Source organism: Archocentrus centrarchus, chromosome 2 (genome assembly GCF_007364275.1).
Source record: "Archocentrus centrarchus isolate MPI-CPG fArcCen1 chromosome 2, fArcCen1, whole genome shotgun sequence".
Lineage (NCBI taxonomy): Eukaryota > Metazoa > Chordata > Actinopteri > Cichliformes > Cichlidae > Archocentrus > Archocentrus centrarchus.
In genome coordinates, this window is record NC_044347.1 from 13432542 (window position 1) to 13452719 (window position 20178).

The 20178-nt window shown below is 39.4% G+C and overlaps 1 protein-coding gene across 5 annotated transcripts in view; it reads left to right on the forward strand.

Moving 5' to 3' along the window:
• Positions 1-288: 288 nt before the first annotated feature.
• The window catches only part of LOC115794280 (poly(rC)-binding protein 3-like), a 28551-nt gene continuing 8661 nt past the window's right edge, over positions 289-20178 (forward strand). For 3 of the 5 annotated variants that reach the window (XM_030749717.1, XM_030749709.1, XM_030749724.1), the window contains exons 1-9: positions 2034-2164; positions 12072-12240; positions 12396-12419; positions 12520-12552; positions 12668-12784; positions 14174-14305; positions 14629-14757; positions 17242-17385; positions 19925-19966. In XM_030749717.1, the coding sequence (XP_030605577.1) occupies positions 12166-12240; positions 12396-12419; positions 12520-12552; positions 12668-12784; positions 14174-14305; positions 14629-14757; positions 17242-17385; positions 19925-19966 (696 nt within the window). In that variant the 5' untranslated portion in view covers positions 2034-2164; positions 12072-12165. Of the gene's footprint in view, positions 379-2033; positions 2165-12071; positions 12241-12395; positions 12420-12519; positions 12553-12667; positions 12785-14173; positions 14306-14628; positions 14758-17241; positions 17386-19924; positions 19967-20178 lie in introns of those variants that run through there. The other 2 variants (XM_030749701.1, XM_030749692.1) reach the window with 2 other exon arrangements.

Below are 20178 nucleotides of genomic sequence, written 5' to 3' on the forward strand. Positions count from 1 at the left end.
CCCCTCCATGTGTGACCATTTTCATCCTCTCGTCAACAGTCAGTGGGATTGACTGTCAGTGTGATCTCCCTCACTCTCTCCTTCACGCCTCTCTGCCTCCATTAGGACCCTGATACCCTGATAGGGGACATGGGTGGATACGAGGACAGGCTCTGTTTAGCAGGAGTTTTGGATGGGGTGGGGGTTATGTATGCATTTACTGGATCAGCCTGGGTTCATCACCTTGCTGGAGGCCATGGGCGGGGGTTGAGTCAACTTATAGGGCCTTGGAGCAGTCCCAACTCTCAGTGTGCCCAAAATCTGCCATCTTGGTCCTAAACTCCCAGACAGCACCTAACCTGCGCTGTCCTGATCAGGAGCATCCCTACATCTTATCCGGTAAGCAGTTCTATGAAACAAAGAAATGTTTTAAAGAGCCTAAATGAGGATGACCACTGCTATCAAACAAGATTAATTTTGAGGTTTTAGTCCGGCACAGCTCGCAAATACTGTTAATTAATGAAGCAGCAAATCATCTGTGATTTCAGTTTTTCATTTAGATGGTTTATTTTGGACCTTGTGACCTCTAATACTCCATCTAACAACTTTCTACAGATTATGTGCCATGTCTCAAAGGGCTGCGCACAGAGCGCACTTAGCACCAACAAAGATTAGAATTAATTACAGAAGGATGTTATATAAACGAGTTTTTCTTCGTGGTTACCACTACTCTTGGATATTTTTTTTTTTTTTTGCATTTTGAAGATGAGCCAAGAGTTTAGGGGATTTTTTTTTTTTTCGAATATTGAGCAGATTTCCTCTGACGTGGCGCTCCCTTTTACCACACACACACACACACACACACACACACACACACACACACACACACACACACACACACACACTCTTCTCCTTTGCCTCTTATGATTCAATGTGGAGCAAATTTAATGCTCTATTTGTAGTTTATCCCATGGGCCATTTTACAGTTGGGTGGGTAGGTAAAGGCATGTTTACCATTTTGTTATCTATAGGTAGGAAATTTAAAAGCATATTGGAAGCCTCATTACAAAGCCTGCATTTATAATTCGATACACAACCAGTTTTTCAATGGAGAGCTTCTGTGCTAAATTAAAAAAAAAAAACAATGACAATGAGATGAATCTCGTTCTTCATTGTCTGCACTGCCCCTAATCCAGACAGTATAACCACACTGTTTGCTTTCTCCTGGCAGCTCCCTTAAATGTTCTGCTGCCGCTGCCTTCCCACCCTAATAATGTCAGATTAAGCCCTGCACAACTGTCCATCTGACATGAGGGCTGGATTTGTGCTGGATTTGAAAATCTGGATGGGATGCCTCCAAAGCCCTGTAATTCTGCACATACACACTCACAGAGGCAGATTAAAAAGCAGAGGATATGCATGTCCGTGAGGAGTGTTTGTGCGCTGCTGTGCGCGTTTAAGCGCGAGTGTGTTTTACTTTGACCTTGATCACTTTGAGGTGTTTGGTTGCGTCAAGCCTCGAAAAGTTCCTCAACTGTCCTGAGTGAGTCCCTCATAACGAAACACTTTGGAAGCAGCACCGCAGTGCTGTTTTAATCTGAGATTGGGATTATGTGAACATGTAGCTGGGTTATTTTTGTGTCGATTGTTATCAGCAATGACAAGGACGCCGGCTTTGTGGATTTCGGGGGGTGCTCGACCCTCTTCTGGCACAGACGAACACCCCGGAGGCAACAGTTCTGATTCAGACCAACCTCATCCCCAGACATGACCAGTGATGCCCGTGTGCCTCACTGGGCATGTCCCTGTTTTGTTGCAGATGAGGGAAAGGGGGGTGGGGGGGTGGGGTTGGGTTAATGGGGCGGGGGGTGATGGTCACCCAGATTATGCCTCATCATACGGCCTATTTACAACTGACACCAAACAGTGCGGCAAACAGCAGCGCAGAAACCTAAACTGAGCTCATTGGGGAGTCGGTTTTGTTTCATCATATAATTTCGAGAACCGTCACGTGTTCCTCTGGTCGCTCACGTGACCTGGCAGCATGGACCAATAGGGTGGCAGAGATTGTCCTGGGCAGAGCAAAAGGAAGAGGTGGGGGAAAAAAAATACTCTTCCCTTTGCGATTTTTAATCGTGCAACGCCGAAAGTGGTTGTCAGCTACTGTCTCCTGCACTACATAAAGGTAAACTCTCTTTTTATTGCTTCCATTCAGGAAAACTTGTCAAAGCCAAAGCGTGCTTGAGCATTTTCTTCTAGAATAAATGCATTCAAATAAAATTAATTGTTCTGATTTTTAATTAAATACATATTTGAGTTGGTTGCTTGACTTCCCGGTGCGTTAAAGAGTTGAAAACTTGAAATACGGGTCCATGCTGGGTTGGGTAACGCCATCAATAATTAATTAACTTGATAACTTACCCACAGCCAAGAATAATCATTACCCACATAATGAGCTGTGACATGGTACAACTTATCGACTCATTACCTAATTCGATGCTTACAAGTTTATATTTTTGTAAGTTACCCTCAGTGAGCTCCATTAAGATGATCCAGGCAGGGTGGAAATATTTTGGTTTTCCCCAGAGAATAGTTGATTTTATGGTCAGTCGATTTCGCTTTCAGGGGTCTCTTGACTGTCATTGTTTAGGTGTTCACGGTCTTGGCTTATATTCAAGCATGGGTGATTTTATTGTTTGAGAATTAGCACATAGCTCGAAAACAATGGTAAGTGGAGAAAATCCTGTTTAAATGCTGCTAACGATGAAGTCAGACTGCCCGTTTTCACTGTAGAAATGATGCTCAGTGGAATTGATACATCAGCCCCCCCACCCCGACTCAAAAGATCATTATTCCAATTATCGTCACACTGATATTAGCACTGCTGATGGCTTTATTTGCAACTAGGAATAGACCAAAAATGTCATTCGTCATTACTTCAGAAGCGGATCTGTGTTGTACTTGAAAACCGGCGATGAATAACTCCTTTGTTTGGGTAAAAAGCTTCTGTTTGGCACTCGCATTAAAGTCCGGTACGCTCACAAATTTATGTTGGGAGGCAACAGAGCAACGACAGGCGGTAACATTTAGCTAAAAGAAGGAAGCCGAAAAAAAAAAGACGCGTTCTCGAACCGCTCTGCATGACCGCTTGGTGAAATCCCCTCGTATGGAAGCCATGACTTTGTGACAAGCAGTGATCTCACATTACAAATTGTGGCAAATCTAAAATGGCCGACTTAACGCTCGGCTCTTAGCGCCACATTCGCATCACAACATGGTGTGCCTGCATTGTAAAGCTTTGACTCAGTGGAACCCTCCTAACCCCCCACCCCCTAGACACACTGGCTATTTTAAGTGAATGCAGAGGAGGTGGCGAGGTACTTTTAAAGCCACTTGGTGATACTTGGTCTTCGTGTCTTCTTCGCTCGATGCGTTCTCTGATTTGACTGGTCGCAGTGAGGATGTGGTGGCCAGAGTTTTGACTGTGATTTGGGCTGAGGTATCAGGATGCTGGGCTGCTGATGTGTGCTGACAGCTCTTGAGAGCACTGTCATAGCGGTGTATAGGAAGGCCGACTGGGCGGATGCCCCCCCCCCCAATTCAGCCACATACAACAAAAGCCTGCGCCAGACGAGATGAGAGCTGCTCATATACAGTACCAGGAAAAGTCTTCTACTTGATCTGCCTACAGTTACTATTTCTGACAGCAGCTAGCAATTATACACCACCGTTAACCCTCCACGACCCCCCCCCCACACACACACACCTCTCACTCTTTATTCCTGTTGCTTCCTCTGTCACAAACTGTGACTGAGAAGAGATTTGTGTGTCTAAATGTGGAAGAGAATTTTCAAAAAGTGCTTTGAGCAGATCCAGTGGAAACATATGGATCAATGAGGTCACGCTCTGCCCTCCCCCCACTGCTGCCCTACATGCACACTAATTTGCCTTTTGTTTGCCCTTAATTGGAGCACAACCACAACCAACAGCCCAGGCATGGGCTAACATACTGGCTACATTACAAATACACCTTTTCTTTTGGTTGCTTGGCATGCACCTGCACACATCTGCAGCATAACATTGCATTACTTAATGCTAACATAGCGCTGGAGCTGCAACTAACAGATGTTTGATGTCAGATGAATGTCAGAAAATTTAAAACAAATCCAATCAAAATTTCCTAGATCCAAATGCAGTTCAGTTTATGATGACAGAAAACTAAAAAGAACAAAATTTTCAAGAGATGAGAATCCACTTTGTTCATTTTCTCTTGGTTATCAATATGGCGGCCACACAAACTCCACCCACCAAGTGTTTGAGAAACTAGCACTGGGGACTAAAGGGTCCATTATACAAGCCAAAAGTGATGTCACACTGTACAAAAAAAAAAAAAATCCATAAAAAAATGGAAAATGTTCTGACAGTGCATTATCCATAAAAAGTAAATAGTAAAATTCAATGCATGGTTAAAAATATGGGAAAAAAAATCCATAAAAAATTAATACAGAAATTCCTTCATTTTAAAATGGTACATTGTACTGTATTTTTACAGAATTGTTTTACTGTGCACACGTTGGTGGTGTTTTCATCAATTGTGCACTTTTCAATGTTTGCCTCGTGTCTCAAGGCAGTATCTGAGGACAGTGGCTTTTACTGCAATTTCAATGATATATCAGCCCTGAAGCTCAGAGATTTCAAGATTATATAGAGGGAGATGCTGCAGTAGTTTGAAAAGGTGAGACTTCCCAGAGAAAACTTTAATTTGTGGCAACACCTAATGTTCAGCAGGTACCCAGGCCCTAAATGGAGCATAAATGGTGAATGGGCTTTGTAGACGTCACTGTTTGTGCACAATACGTACAATGCAGTGACCATAATGGGCCCTTTAATGAAGGCTAATCAAACGATCTGTGGATCAAAAATGGGGTATTTAATAGGCATGTTGTGCTTATGTCAAACTCAAGATTCACATTTACTGAGTACTGAAGCATTCTCAATTGGAAACATTTATTTCTTAAAGAAAAAGAGTGAAAATAAAATGTGCCGGGAATGCAGCTGTGCAAGAGTCAGCCATGAAAAAAGCTGCACAAGGTCCAAAGAGTTCAGGTACACCTCATGAACAGACCTCACACGAGGACTTGGATGGCATTCAGGACATTTTTGACCAAAGATAAACATAAATATGGAAATTTGTTGCAACCTTAACTTTGATACTTGCATTCTTTTATTAAAAAGTAATTAATTAACTATCACAACAGCACATTTTTAAAGCAGCCACTTTAACAGAAGACTATACACAACTCACTTGAAACTTACCATCTAATCGTTAAAAATCTTGTAGTCTCAAGCTGGAGATTCAATTTCAGAAACGTCGGCCGTGCAGCTTTGGCTCAGGCTCTGGTTTATGTCAAAACGTCATAATGACATATCTGTAGATATGTGGATTAGCGTGGAACAGATGACAGAGGTTTTGGCCTAGATTAGAGTACTGGCCGCCCATTTAATGATTTTCTTTTTCTGTTTCTGTTTTGACCGTGGAACAGCAACAGCATTATTCGCCTATTCTGCAAAAGGAGTTGGATTAATTGCACACGCACTCTTTAAGTTTCATATCTTTGCAGAGTTTTGGGGAGGTTGAATTGACAGTTTCAGTCTCTTGTGATTGCCTGGGTGAGTGTGAAGTCTCTGCAAAACGCCCCACAAAATAGAACAGCTCATAGCCAAGGTTGAGGATGGAATCAGAGAAAGTCACTTCATCCATCATGCAGTTCTTGAAATGCAAAGCAGCAACAGCCTTTGAATTCATTAACCTACATTTTAAATCAGTATATGAGGCACTAGATTAGTTTCCTCTCCAGAAAAATTTTCATATTGCACCTATAATCTATTAAAAATAAAAAAAAAAAAGGCTTAAAGCTGAATGCTTTTTGCAGAAATCTGATTTTTGGACCTCTCAAAAGCTGCACCAAATGACTCACACCAAGAATTAGAGACAATAAGACGCCTCCACATCTGTAACCACGTCTGCCCAATAATTTGCATTTTTTACTCTGATAAGACAGATAATTCAGTTAAACGGATCAGTGATAGTTTATGATCAATAACCAGCTTCCCTCCCCACTAAAGCATTTAAGAAAAGCTCCCTAACTTCACTTTTGCAAGTGTTTTTCCATCATTCACGCAACACTGGTTCTGTACAAGAGCAGCATCTCCTCATTGTCAGCAGGAGATAAAAGAAGAGAGAGCGCAGATTCAAGTTCTTCTAGAGCGACGCTCGAGCCTTTTTCTGCAGCGAGTGCCGAGCAGACGCAGCGAGAGATGGGGAGGTGAGGGGAGCTGGGAGGTGGGGGGGCCATTTTGTGCACTGCGTTGTCCAGCCGAGCGTAAAGCGTGATTAATTCAATAGCCGCCATAGAGGAGGAGGCTAGCAGTGCTGCAACACCGAGCATGACCCACTTTCCCCATCAGATGTCATGAAAAATTCCCTGCCATCCCCTCTCTGCATTCCCCTTCTCCAGCTTCCTGCCTGTGCAAGAGACAAGGAGGAGGAGGACCAAAATCCAAAAAATAAATACATCATTGCATTAGCAAAAATGATGGACACAGAGGTGGGACTCCGATCTGTGTCATTCTTAAGCTTCCATTGGGATGTCTTTAAATTACAGGTTTTAAGAGTAAGAATATCGGGGTTGGAATTAAAAAAAAAAAAAAAAGCTGCAAGGTTTTTGCCCATTGGCACCAATGATTCACAAGGCCTTGACCTAATTCTATTATTATACAGGATGCACGAGCAGAATACAGTCTGCGAGAACAGCTATTGAAATGCAGCTCTTAGCACTGTGACCCCGTTCAACTCCGAGGTCCGGCAGACTCGATTTTTGTTGACCTAAATCTACAGCGAGGTTTCAGAGTCTTAATCACAGGGAAGGAGACATTTTTTGGGTGGGGGTGGGGGGCATTTTCCAAAATATAAAAAGGACAGGATGTAAAATGTTATTTAATCTGAAAAATCTATTTTTCCAAGCAAAGTCTCTTCTTTAAGCGCCTTCCTGCGCCTGATGTGAAGTTTAGAAAGGGATGAGATCTTTCCTCGCTCATCCTCAGCTTCAATCCCGTCGTCAATCTTTAATGTTTTTATTTTTTTCACCCACCCCATCCCGCCCCTGGAGAGGACCTGCACCGCTGGCTTGGGTCTTAAAACCGGATTAAAGCTTTTTATGTAATCTGGTCTCCTCTGGGAGATTGGAGAGACAGCTGGCAACAGAATCCCCGTCCTTATCTCTCGACCCTCCTCTGGCCTCTGACCAGCATCCCAGCATAGATTAAAGGATGAATTTGCAGCTATCATTTTACAAAAAGTATTATTTTCAGCATATGTTTGTATAGTTATGTTTGTAAGGATATAAAAACTGTACGTTATAAAAAACAAATAAAACTAGAGATGAGGCATTTGGTCAATTAATTAATTTTGATATATTCAATCAATTGTTTAACCCGCTAGTTTCCATGGCTGAAATTTACTGTAACAAAGACGTGTGTGTACATATAGTGTGATTTATCCGAGCTATTTTTTTTGTGCTTTTTTGCACTAAATGCTCCATGTTCATAAATTAAATACTCTTCATGCACAAGACAGAGAAATAAAGTTATGCTACTATAAGTAAAATACAAATATGTATTATATTTATGACAAAAATATGATATTTTGGTGTTTTTCTTTGCATTTTATTATCATAAACTGAGTATATTTCAGTTTGGGAGCTGCTGCTTGGACAAACTGAGCCATGTTCTGCACTTAAGGATGTTAGGATTTAGGGTTTGGGGTAGCTGCATGTATATTTAGTCTTTGTTCACCCCATTACTGGTAATGTGGTTGTAGTCTCTTTGCTCTGGTGGACAATAATCAGCCATCAGCCTCGATTTGCAGCTTCTTCAATATAACATCTGGCAGATTAATAGATGCCAAAAATGAAAAATCTACACCTTCAAACAGCTAAAGCTCTGAAGAAACTGCACAAAAATTGCACGTTTTCATAAGTTTTTCATATATTGTCCTTTAGCTCAGAGCACTGACTAAATCTGCATCGTCTTAAATGTGAGACATCTTATTTTATCAATCATAAAAGCAGATTTCTTGTCCTGTAAAGCTGCAGCTAGAATGCCAAAATGCACTGCTGCAACCCTGAGCTGCTAACAGTCATTCAAAGGCCTCAACAAACATCTCTGCAGCCGCACCAACACGCACAGCTGGTCGGGTCATAATTTCAAGCAACGCTCATTTGAATCATTCACAGCTACAAATTACATCAAGTAATTAGCAGTTACACAGGAAGGCAGGCAGAGACCATATATATATATATATATATATATATATATATATATATATATATATATATATATATATATATATATATATATATATATATATATATATATATATATATATGTGTGTGCGTGTGTGTGTGTGTGTGTGTGTGTGTGTGTCTGCAACAATGATTATGATTGGCAGACTGTGACATTATCTGTCTCTGCAGTCAAGGTCAGCCACTTCCGGAGCTTTCCTGGCCATATTTCTGTCTTTGCCGTGTCAATCACAAGAAAGAAGCATTCGTACTGAGTAAAGCAGACGTTTCAAAACTGTAGCACAGCGCTGGATGGGAAGGTTAAACTATTCTTGTACTTCCTGTCTCTGTATTTAGCTGATGCAGAACTAAAAAAGGACATCGCTCTTACTGTTTCCTGCCAATTTGGGATTTTTTTTTTTTTTTTTAGCCAATCCCCCGTTTTCTTCTCTTTCCATCTGCAGCGCATAATTTCTCTGCTCCTTTAATCTATTTTAATAGATTTCCTTGCAATGCAGTCTAACAATAAATGGCTTTCCCTTCTGCTATAAGAGGATTAAAACCATTTAAATCTTATTATATCAGACAATTCTCCCAGTCAAGATATTCCTGATTTATTTATTAGTAGCCACAGTTTCAGGCTGTAGATTTCAAATCCTTCAGAGCTGCTGTTTAAGTGTCACATTCAGGCACGTGGCGCCATCTTGTGTACACTCTCATCAGTGCAAGTCCTGCCTGAGTCATTGCATCACTTGTCAGGCAGAATTAGAGGCGATTGGGCTGAAACAGGCTTGATAAAAATAAATATGGCGTTTGTCGTTTGATGGCTCATCCCGTGACTGCGGAGACATATGCTGACCTACATTTCAATTGCTTTTATTGCATCGGATCAGGAGCCCACTTATCATTTATCCACCTTTGATGTATTCTATAATATTAGTGCTATTGGCAATCTATATAGCACCTAAGAGAGAATAATAAGATGCTTTCCTACCATTTAATTCATTTTCCCATTTTTGGTTTTTTTTTTTTGTGCAGTGGTTATTTGTCATTTAACAAACCAGCTGAGGTTAAAAAAAAAAAAACTACATAAAAAAGAAAAAACTACAACATAAAAAGCCTGATATACTGTCTATAACACTTTTATCAAAAATCTTTTATCAAAAAAAGTGAAAGTCAAAAAAGTGAAAAGAATTATTGGAAGAGTTGTCCAAGAGCCAAGGAGCACTTGTGGAGAGCTACAGAACGACCTGGAACAGCAGGAACAGTTGTTTCAAAGGACCCCGCCATGGCCTGTATCCACGTTTGCCAGCACATTAAAAAATTGCTGAATATTTAGACAAGCCTGTGAAATACAGGGATGATATAATCTGGTCAGATCAGACCAAAATTGAACTCTTTGGATGCCATAATACACGTCATGTTTGGAGGTCTAAAGGTACTGCATACCACCCCAAAAACGCCATACCAACAGTGAAGTTTGGAGAACATCATTTTTCAGCATACGGCACTGGCACGCTTCATATAATTGAAGGAAGGATGAATGGAAAAATGTACGGAGACATTTGTGATTAAAAATCTGCCATCTACCAGGATGATGAAGATGAAATGGGGGTGGACATTTCAGCAAGACAATGATTAAAGGAACAGAAGGGGCCCAGGGAACCTTCAGGATCTGAAGAGTGTTTGTGTGGAAGAATGTGCCAAAATCACACCTGAGCATCACCAGATGTGTAATTTCTGATTGTTACACATAATTTATGGACATCTATGGTTTCATTTCTTATCGTGTCTGGATTGGATGGGTTGCTACTGACAACTGATGAGAATTTCATGTCAATAGCACCTTTAGAAAATTGGTGACATGTTCAACACCTGTTTTACCTGCTGTACATGCTTTTTTTTTTTTTTAAGCTTTTATTCAAACTGTGAATCACTTTAGAACTGTGCATTTTAAAATGTGCTATACAAATGAAATTATTAATTGAGGCATGCTGAGAGAAAAAAAGTATCTGTGCTGTTTTTAGATGTGTATTTGAAACATTTTCAGTTGATGTTACACACTGTGCACAGTGAACCAGGACCCTTTGGGGCCCCTGAGAGTCCTAAAAGAAGCTCTTCAAACATTCATTCCTGCAGTCCTAAATTTTTATAAAAGTACAGGGTGGAGTCTCTAAATGTTTACGTTCGAGTTGTATGGTTTGGATACACTAAAGTAAACAGAAAGCACTGCACTGAATTTCCATCCAGCAGCGGCCAGAGTCAATATTTACATTTAAAACCATTAAAGAAATCGAATGCATAATCTTAGGACTTTAAATAACATTATTAATTTGATTAGGGGACATTTCTTGCAGTTGCCCATTTAAACAGGCTTTTACTTGGACACCTGTATTAACTGTTGGGTAGCATGAGCATACATATCATTTTTAAATGAAATAAAGGCATTTCTGATAAGTTAACATTTTCCTAGTTTTACATTCCTTCTACCACCTGACATGCAAAGTGTACCAGCCTATATCTGAGTTGAATTTAGCTATTTTTATTCATATTTAAGAGAGGGCTACAAACATTTTCAACCAGCTGTATGCTGAGATATCCTTTTCACTATTTTTACCTTTTTACTTCACAATAAAAGTTTCATGGTTATGGTTGCACCACCCTGACATTTGAGAACATACAAACTGCTGAAAAACTGTTTAATTACCTTTAGATTTAAATCTATTTACATTTATACATTTTGATTATTTTAAAAATAGTCTTCATTTACACAAACAGTTGTGCCACTACACAATTTTTTTTGGTTACAGATTCATTCATTTCTGACTTCTCAGACAAGTCCAGTGTGCTGCCTCAAATCTGGGTATAAAAACATGAATTCAGTAGATTTTTTTAGTTTTAAACAAGTTTTTGATCATTTCTAAAATTTGTGTTTTCTTGATTTTATAACAAGTAATCTAATAAATTTGGTAAGCACCGTAGGGATCTCAAAATTTCAACTTACTATCAAACTTCTGAGGAGAAAACCCTCTAAATTTCACTGGCGATAACAAGCTAACATATTCATGTCATGAATTGCAAAAAGAAAATACTATATAGCAAATAATTTCATTTCAGCAAATCTGGGATAAAAATCTTAGTTTGTGTCTTAAATCTAAGCATTATTTTTCATTTTTTTTAGCCCATCATTAGAATGGAAAGGGCTAAAACTGAGCTGCTGCTCAGGTGGCAAAAAGAAAGCTGTGAAATCAAAAAGCCAATCATCCAAAGATTCAAATCGTCTATAAAAGGATAACAAAAATATTTGTGTGTTAACTAGAGTGATTAATTGTTTGAGTGTACTATTAAAAAAAAAGAACTGCAAAAATACCGAATATATAATATTCTGTTTTAAAATGAAGTAATTTTATGTAGAAATTTTAACAGATTTTTTCCATATTATTTAACTACATATTGGATTTTACCATTTACCAACTAGACTTCCATTAAAAAAGAAAAATAAATAATATACTGGCAGAAAATTATCAGTAGAGTTTCAGTTTTTTTTAATAATTTTTTTTTTTTAATTATTATTATTATAATTTTAAAACAGCGTGGGCTCTAGAAAATAATCCCATAGGGCTGGGGCACACTTAAGTTTAGGAATGGCTAAATTAAAAAAATAAATAAATAAATCAAAGTATCAAGTAAATAAAAGAAAACCCGTCTCCTCAAACTTTTCTCACTGTGTCTGTTTCTTTTACCTGGCAGGTGACCGGTTGGCTGACTCCACCATCACACTCGCATTGGCCCTTGACTTCCTCTCTCACGTGACCACGCCCCTTCTTTCACATCCAATCCCGACATGGAGCCCATCAAGGTCCAATCAGAAGGTGGACTGAATGTGACCCTTACCATCAGGCTGCTGATGCATGGCAAGGTACAAGCACACACATACACACACACACACACATGCGCACAACTAAACTTTCCTTTTCTGGCTCTGGTTTTGTTTCCAATTATCTGTTTAAAAAAAAAAAAAACTAATTTCAAAGAGCCTGTGGCACCTAACATTTCTTTCTGTTGTTGCTGCAGGAGGTTGGAAGCATCATAGGAAAGGTATTTATCACGAGCACAACAAGCAGAGCATGTAAAGCATCATAAGGCCTGTGGCAAATACACAAAACATCTCAATGCCGTTTCTTCTCTTTGCTTCCAGAAAGGAGAAACAGTGAAGAAAATGCGTGAAGATGTAAGAAGAACCTTCCTCCAAATGATTTTTTTTCATACTCCTCATAACTGTTTTCTATAATGATCTATAATCATGTATTTCATGTTTTTTGGGGGGTGTGTGTTTTGCCCTAAAGAGTGGCGCTCGTATCAACATCTCAGAGGGGAACTGCCCTGAACGGATAGTCACCATCACCGGGCCAACAGATGCCATTTTCAAGGCCTTTGCCATGATAGCCTACAAGTTTGAGGAGGTAGAGCATTTATTTTATACCACACAGAGGCTGTTCCTAAAATGACACTGATGTAAAAACAGCTGATGTCAAAGCAAAATCATTCTGCTCCTCAAGATAAATTTATTTTTGTTTTCAAGAAAAGTAGCAAAAGTAATTTAACTGATTTTTTAAAATTTTTTTATTTTAAGAGCCTACATTCAAAACTCTTAAAATGTAACGTAATGGAGGTGCAATATGCGCCTCTGAGCGTGACCGTACTTGAGTGAATCCACTACCACCGGTTTGCTTTGAGCACCTGTACTGACTCATTTCCAGATGGAATACAAAGCAGCCTTGGCCCTGATATGTAGGACAGAAATGTGCTGATCTAACCTTGCAACACCCTCTGAAAGTGGGCCAGTGCTGTGTTTTGATTTGGGTGCCGTATCAGCATACTTTTAGCCGGACCAAGCCAAGTGTCTCCATAACACAACAGATAGACTTGCCCATTTATTATCTGTGCTGCACATAAATGCTCTTTTAAGTAAGTGTAAGAATTTTAGGGTCAAATATTGTTCTTATGCACCACAGTTACCTGAGGCGTAATAAAGTACTCTTTATGTTACTTCACAATGCTACATGTTAATTATATGATTACATAGTAAAGCAGACATAACCATCAAAAGACATAGTAAGGAAAGATGATGTCACTTTCCTCCTTTTCATTTTTCTAAAGAACTTTGAGTTATTTTTAGCTAAATGCAATGGACTGTCTTGCTTTTGCAGTAACCGAACTTAATTTTAACACTTGAAATGAGCCTTTTGGATCCTATATCAGGATTTTATGTGCTTCACTGGCACACTGCTTTATGGTTGGTAAAATTTCCTTAATGCACTGGCAGCCAAATTTGCTTGTTTTAAGTGGAAAGTGGCTCATATCTGGGAATCTTGGTCTTATTTTTCCAGGAAATTTATGCAGTGTCAGTTTGGTATGAAGCCATGGTGGAAGAAATGTCTAGAAAAAGGTGCAGAATCACTGTTACTGCTAGCATCCAAAGCCAAACTACTCAATATGCAGGCAGAATACCTTCTGTTAGTACTACATCATTGAATAGTATCAGATTAATAATACTGCTGTGGTCAGTTTTACCTGCTTGGTAGTAGATTACATGAAACAGTGACATTAAATGGAGCATATTGCAATTATAGCCAATAAATAACATGTCCAACAACGTTAAAGTAACAAAGTGTGAAGACATTCTTCCCAAAAAGTAAATATTGTTTTAGCTTTTGAAAGGTCATTTTGTTCTGCAGCACAAAGTTTTCTTAAAGCATTGCTGGTGAGAGAAAGAACCATTTTATTACAAAGCCACCACGCCATAAAACTCAGTACGTATCTGACGATGCGTGGCCTTTTCTCCCCTGCAGGATATAATCAACTCCATGAGCAACAGTCCGGCCACCAGCAACCCGCCTGTGACCCTGAGGCTCGTCGTCCCTGCCAGCCAGTGCGGCTCCCTCATTGGCAAAGGAGGCTCCAAAATCAAAGAAATGAGAGAGGTGGCGGCATATTTTCTATCCTAATGATGTCAATAAACATAAAATCAATCATGCTTTTTTAACATTTTTTTTATTAATGATATTGCCAGAGGATACTATCGTATTTATCCCTCATACAGTTCTCATGTAAGCTTCCCAAATCCCATATTTGTGGTTCATGTAGTTTCCATTTAAGCTTCCAGTCCTGCATAATCCCCCGTGCGTAGGGCTCAAAGCTCAGAGCTCATTTTGCTCTCCCGTATCGGTTTCTGCTCAGTTTGAAGGGAAGCAGGGACAAATAATAATGTGATATTAATTTTTTTATGTCTCCTTCTTACCTCCAGTCCACAGGAGCTCAGGTCCAGGTGGCAGGTGACATGCTCCCCAACTCCACTGAGAGAGCAGTGACGATCTCAGGGGCCCCCGAGGCCATCATCCAGTGTGTCAAACAAATATGTGTGGTGTTGCTCGAGGTACAGTGAGGAGGGATGGGGTGGACACACAGGGGGATATGAAAGAAATATTATTCAGCTGAAAATATGTCTGATATGGAAAATCCAGAAGGCTTGATGACAGTTATGAACCAGTTTGCTTCTAGAGTTTCTGCTGTATCCAAAGATTTGTTTCTAAATATAATATCACATCTGATGGATATGCATATGTTTTCGTGTTGTTTATGTTTGCAAATCTGGATTACTACCATTGCTGTACTGCTGCAGACACATTTCTCATGCCTGTTAGCTATCAAAAGTGACAGAAAGTACTGAGTGCATGACAGCAGAGACGTGCACATGTCCTGCACTGACCTAATGTTTGCACAGTCAGGAGAAAAGCAGGTTTCCGGAGGTCAAAAGCAGCAGCCTCGTGACCTCATGTCTGGGTTTTTGGGTGACTTTTGTTTGCAAGTAACAAACTGACACACCTGTAAATCAGTCCAGACCATAGACTGTACATAAAAGATGTACATAGTCACCGTAAAGTCACTATTTGTTTGTGAACTCATGTTCTAAAACCTCAAGATTTAGCATGTTTGCATTTTTGGAGCCATATTTGGATGAGAGGGTTGAGAACTAAATTATTCACTAATACTAATTAGCTTAGTTAGCATAGTTCATGTAAAATCTGTGTAGGTGCATAACCCAAAATAAATTGTATGAACTTCAGTCAGGAAAACTGAAGCAGAGACTTCTATAAAATTTGTAAAATTATCCACACAGCAGTCTAATAATACTTCAAAAACAGTGGAGAGGTCTAGCTCAGGGTCTTGAATAAGCTGAGGTAAAGCCTAGCCAACAGGGAAATTTACAGAGCTCTACAGTGAGGTTCTAGTTCATATTCTCCAGAAGGATTTTGATTATAAGCAACAATATTGTAACCATCCAAAGTCATATTACTACAAGCTATGGCACTGTGAGATGATGGTATATGCTCTTGTGGACCACAGGTCTGCATGATATCTAGAGCCTGACCAAAGTAGCCAATATTTGGTGATTTAAAAACCCAACAGATTGACAGTCAGTATTTTTTCTTTCAGACACACAAAACAAAAACAGATTTCCCTAACATGCCGTATGTGTAGTTATTAACGAGTCTTTACTCAGATAATATGACAAAGCAGTTCAAAATAATCTTGTTTTATTGTCACAACAAGTCGTGGATTACTCATCTACACTCTGCCTAACTCTGCTCGGATCCGCTGGTTGTTGTAGTTGCGGCATTGCAAACACAAGCTACCAACAGGGAAATTGCAGAAGGACCTTCAGTTGACAAACTAGAATGCACATAACATGGTTGAAGGATGTTTCTCCCACCTTTTCTTTGCTTTTCATCATTCATATATTGCTCTTAGAAATGCTGATACCAATATATCGGCAAATAGCTAATATTGGTAAGGCCAATATGTTGGTCAGGCTCTAACTTTGTTTTAACAAAAACGCATTTTATTCGCAATATCACAGAAAATAACTACTCTACCTACAATCCTAAACTGATTGGGTTGTTGTTAACATGGAAATGTTTAAACACCATGAACATCATGTTGCTTAGTGAGTGAACTATCAAAACTTCTGATTGCAGTCAGGAATGAAGCACTGTACCATATCAGTAACCAGGCTCTAACTTTAGAAACACTACGATAAAAAACAGTTAAATCGAGAAGGCTAGAAGTCCTTTGCATTTGCAATGCTTTATGGGACGACTAGTTCCTTCACCGTTAAAAGTAATTATGTGCATAGATTTGTAACTCTGCCTTTTTTGTTTTTCTTTTCTTTTTGTTTTTGTTTTTTAACCATTTCAATAGTGATAATTAATTAGTGATAATTAAGTGATGGGCATACCGAGTGAACAGCAAAAACATCACTAAAGCCTCAAGTGTCAGTAACTAAAAGTCACCCAAAAGATCGAAGCGTGAGGTGAATACTTTCCCTGCTCTGTTGGTGAAACTATTGTTACCTTTTTGTAATCCCGTGTCAAATTTAGAATAATTCTCTGGATCAAAGGGCTACACAGTATTTAGGTGTCTCTCTTTTTCTTGCGCCATTAATTTGAACTATCTGCACAGCCAGTTCTCCATTGGGCCTTCATGATGGCACCAGCCATGGATACTAGGACATTTGTGACATGACTGTAAGTCTCTAGAGTTCAACAAAAACTTTCAATAACAGTATGTTAAGTCATCATTATCCAGTTGAAAGTGGTGTTCCAGGTAAATCCAAGTTTAGTTGTGCACTGAACCACGATTTGGACATTTAATGTTGGCATGAACGCACAGTGAAGAGCACTTTTGTGTGAGTGTCCACAGGTTGTCTTCCCTAAGGCACTGTCCCTTCTGGTCTCACTTTATGCAACTTCTTTCTTTCTCTCTCTCTATTATTTTCTTTCTTCCCGTTCTAACACTTTCTCCACATCCCACCCCTTCTTCTTCTTCCCCCCACTCTCTCCTCCTTTGCTCTCCTCAGTCCCCACCGAAAGGTGCCACCATCCCCTACCGCCCCAAGCCTGCCTCCACCCCTGTCATTTTTTCAGGTGGCCAGGTAAGAGCAGACCCACTGGGGGCGTCCACAGCCAACCTCAGCCTCTTACTGCAGCACCAGCCACTGCCTGTTAGTGTCGCACCAGGTTTTACTCACTTTTCCTCCCGTCCTCACTCCCCTCACCAAGCCCCCTGCCCTTCCCGACTAGCATGAAACCCTCACTGCTTTTTTTTTACTGTCATCCATCACCCCCAGCCACTCGAACCAGAACTGAGATCAATGGCATTCAGAGAATCTGGACTCGGCTTATCTGAGTCAGAGGACTTACCTTTTAATTGGTGAAAACTGAGGTAGGGAAAAGATCCTGGTGCTTCCCACTGAAAATATTCTGCTTAAAAATCTAAAAGAAAATCAGGAGAAACAAAAGTTAAGCTTGAACTTTGGTGAAAACAAACTTGCTCTAAAGCCTAAAACAACCGAAAAGGGACAGTGATTTACAGAAAAAAACAAAAAACAAAAAAACAAACTGATTGGTTTTGAAAACACAGCTCTTTCTTAGTTTAGAACTTAAAGCAGGCAAAATATACAAGTGCACTTCAGTAATTTTACTTCAGAGGTAAGCAGACACATGGAGTGAAGGAGCTAATAGCAACATAGAAGGTGTGTTGCTAAATCAGGTAGTCTGCAGAGGAAGGGAAGCTTGATGGGGACAACTAGTGGACGGGGTTAGTATGACAAGATTAGGATTAAGGTCTGTGATAAAAACCAAGCAGCAGCTTCTATTAATTATATCTTAAAGAGTACCTATTTTGATCACTTCCAACTGCATTAGAGTAGCTTTACATGATTCACAGTCAATAATAATCCCTATTTATCTAATACTGGGACATAGTGGAGCCTCTCTGAAACAAGTTGTTTTAGCTCTTCTCCTTTTAAAGAAACCCACCATTCAAGCCAGTTGTCTTCTGATTGGCCGCCCCTCATTAACAGCAAGTGGGTTGGGCCTCTGTGCGAGGAGGCAGAGCTACAGAAACCAAGTATTTAGAGCAGTCAAAAATGTGCTTTGTGGCTCACGGGTATTACTTGCACAGTGGTTAAGAAATTTATTTGACCACCTGTCGTAAAAAAAAAAAAAAAAAAACAGAGAGAGAGACAACAAAAATATGTATTTAATTATAAAATATTTCATATTTTTAAATTAAAATAACATTTTTGATTAAAGAGCTTGTGCATACTGGTGGATTAAACATTATAGAAACATAAAACATTTAGGGCAGCTGTGGCACAAACATTACATTGGGTGGTGGTCTAATACATGTGTTGAGCACTGTATATAAACTGACCTCATTATTTGATGTTTTGGCCATATTTAATATGAATAGCTACTATTTTTATATAGAGCAAGAGATGCTACATAACAGAGGAAACCAGGACAGGTTCCTGTTAAATAGGCCTTACTTTTCCTCTATCTCCAAGCAACTGGGGCTCATTTTAGACTATGTATATTCACCTTTGCAGCTCTGCTGATCAGTGGGTTGGGGGCTTTCTACCCTTTACTATGACAGGACACCCAGCAAATGGCCTGGGGCAAATTCAAACCTTTGGCTCTGTAAGAGCATTACTGCATATGGGTCACTTGCTCAACACTATGAGCTAAACCAGCACCCTTGGTTGGTGGTTTGGTCACTAAAAGATTAAGAAAAATTCCTATTACTCATCAATATTTATATCTGAAAAAGTTTTGCACAATCACCTGTGCAAATTACTGCTGGTTGACTAATCTATGAATCTACAAATTCAGGTGTGTTTGAGTCAAAAGAGTCAATATTTCCACTCAAGTACTTTTAATGGTGGAAAAAAATTACCAAACATGTCTGAAAAGGAACTGTGTGAGCGGTGTGTAGGGAGATTTTTTTTTTTTATTCAATATATCAGTTGTTCAAATAGTTGCAGATGAAGTTACTGTTGATTAGCTAATTGATTAATCACTTTCACTACTATTAGCTAAGATGCAAAGGTTATACATTAGTGATATACAGGAGAGTTGCTGGTTGGACTCTCAGTAAAGGCTTCTATGGCTATTTTTTTTTTGTTTGTTTTTTTTAGATTTTATACAGGACTTTATTGAGAAAGGCAGTAAGACATCTAAACCAGAAGGCATAGACTCGGTGTGTTTTTATTCTGCTTACAGTGTACCTAAGCTTGCTGTCCTGTGGGATAAAATTCAATTTTGCTCAGTTCTGACCTCTGTGGCTCCTATAAACCACACGTCCAATAGGACACGACACCTTACTCCTCTCAGGGTCGCTCCTCTGGCTTCCTCCACACCCTCCTAGTTACCTTCCTGCTGTCTGATTTGTCCCTTTTTGATTTAGTTCAACTGGATCTGATTGATGAATTGTAGGAGAACTTGACAGGGAATCTATAATGCATGACTTACATGTAACATGACTCATATATATAAATATATATAAAAAAACATTTAAGTCTATGTTGTGCTTGAGCTGTAGAAATGTCAGTAGTTCCTTTCTCTTGATTTATATTTTGTTTTGGTCCATTTTTGTTGTTTTGCCTTTTCAAAGCTGATTTTTATACATGACAGTATTTCTGTACTCTTGTTCTGTCAGTGTGACATGATAACAATAAGTTCTTGTCCTTGTGTTTGCAGGCGTATACCATTCAAGGACAGTACGCCATCCCACATCCAGATGTGAGTTCTAACCCCACGAGGCAGTCGAACTTTGCACCCTCTATAATTCTGTCTCGCTGCATCCAGACGTTCTTACTTTCTTTCCACCCTTATTAATATTAATTGTTAATATTAATACAGCTTTTATTCTGATATGTAATTCCTATATGTTCTAACTTTTCTGATTCTTGCCTCCTCACCCTCTGTTTGGCATTAAACCTCATGGGACTTGG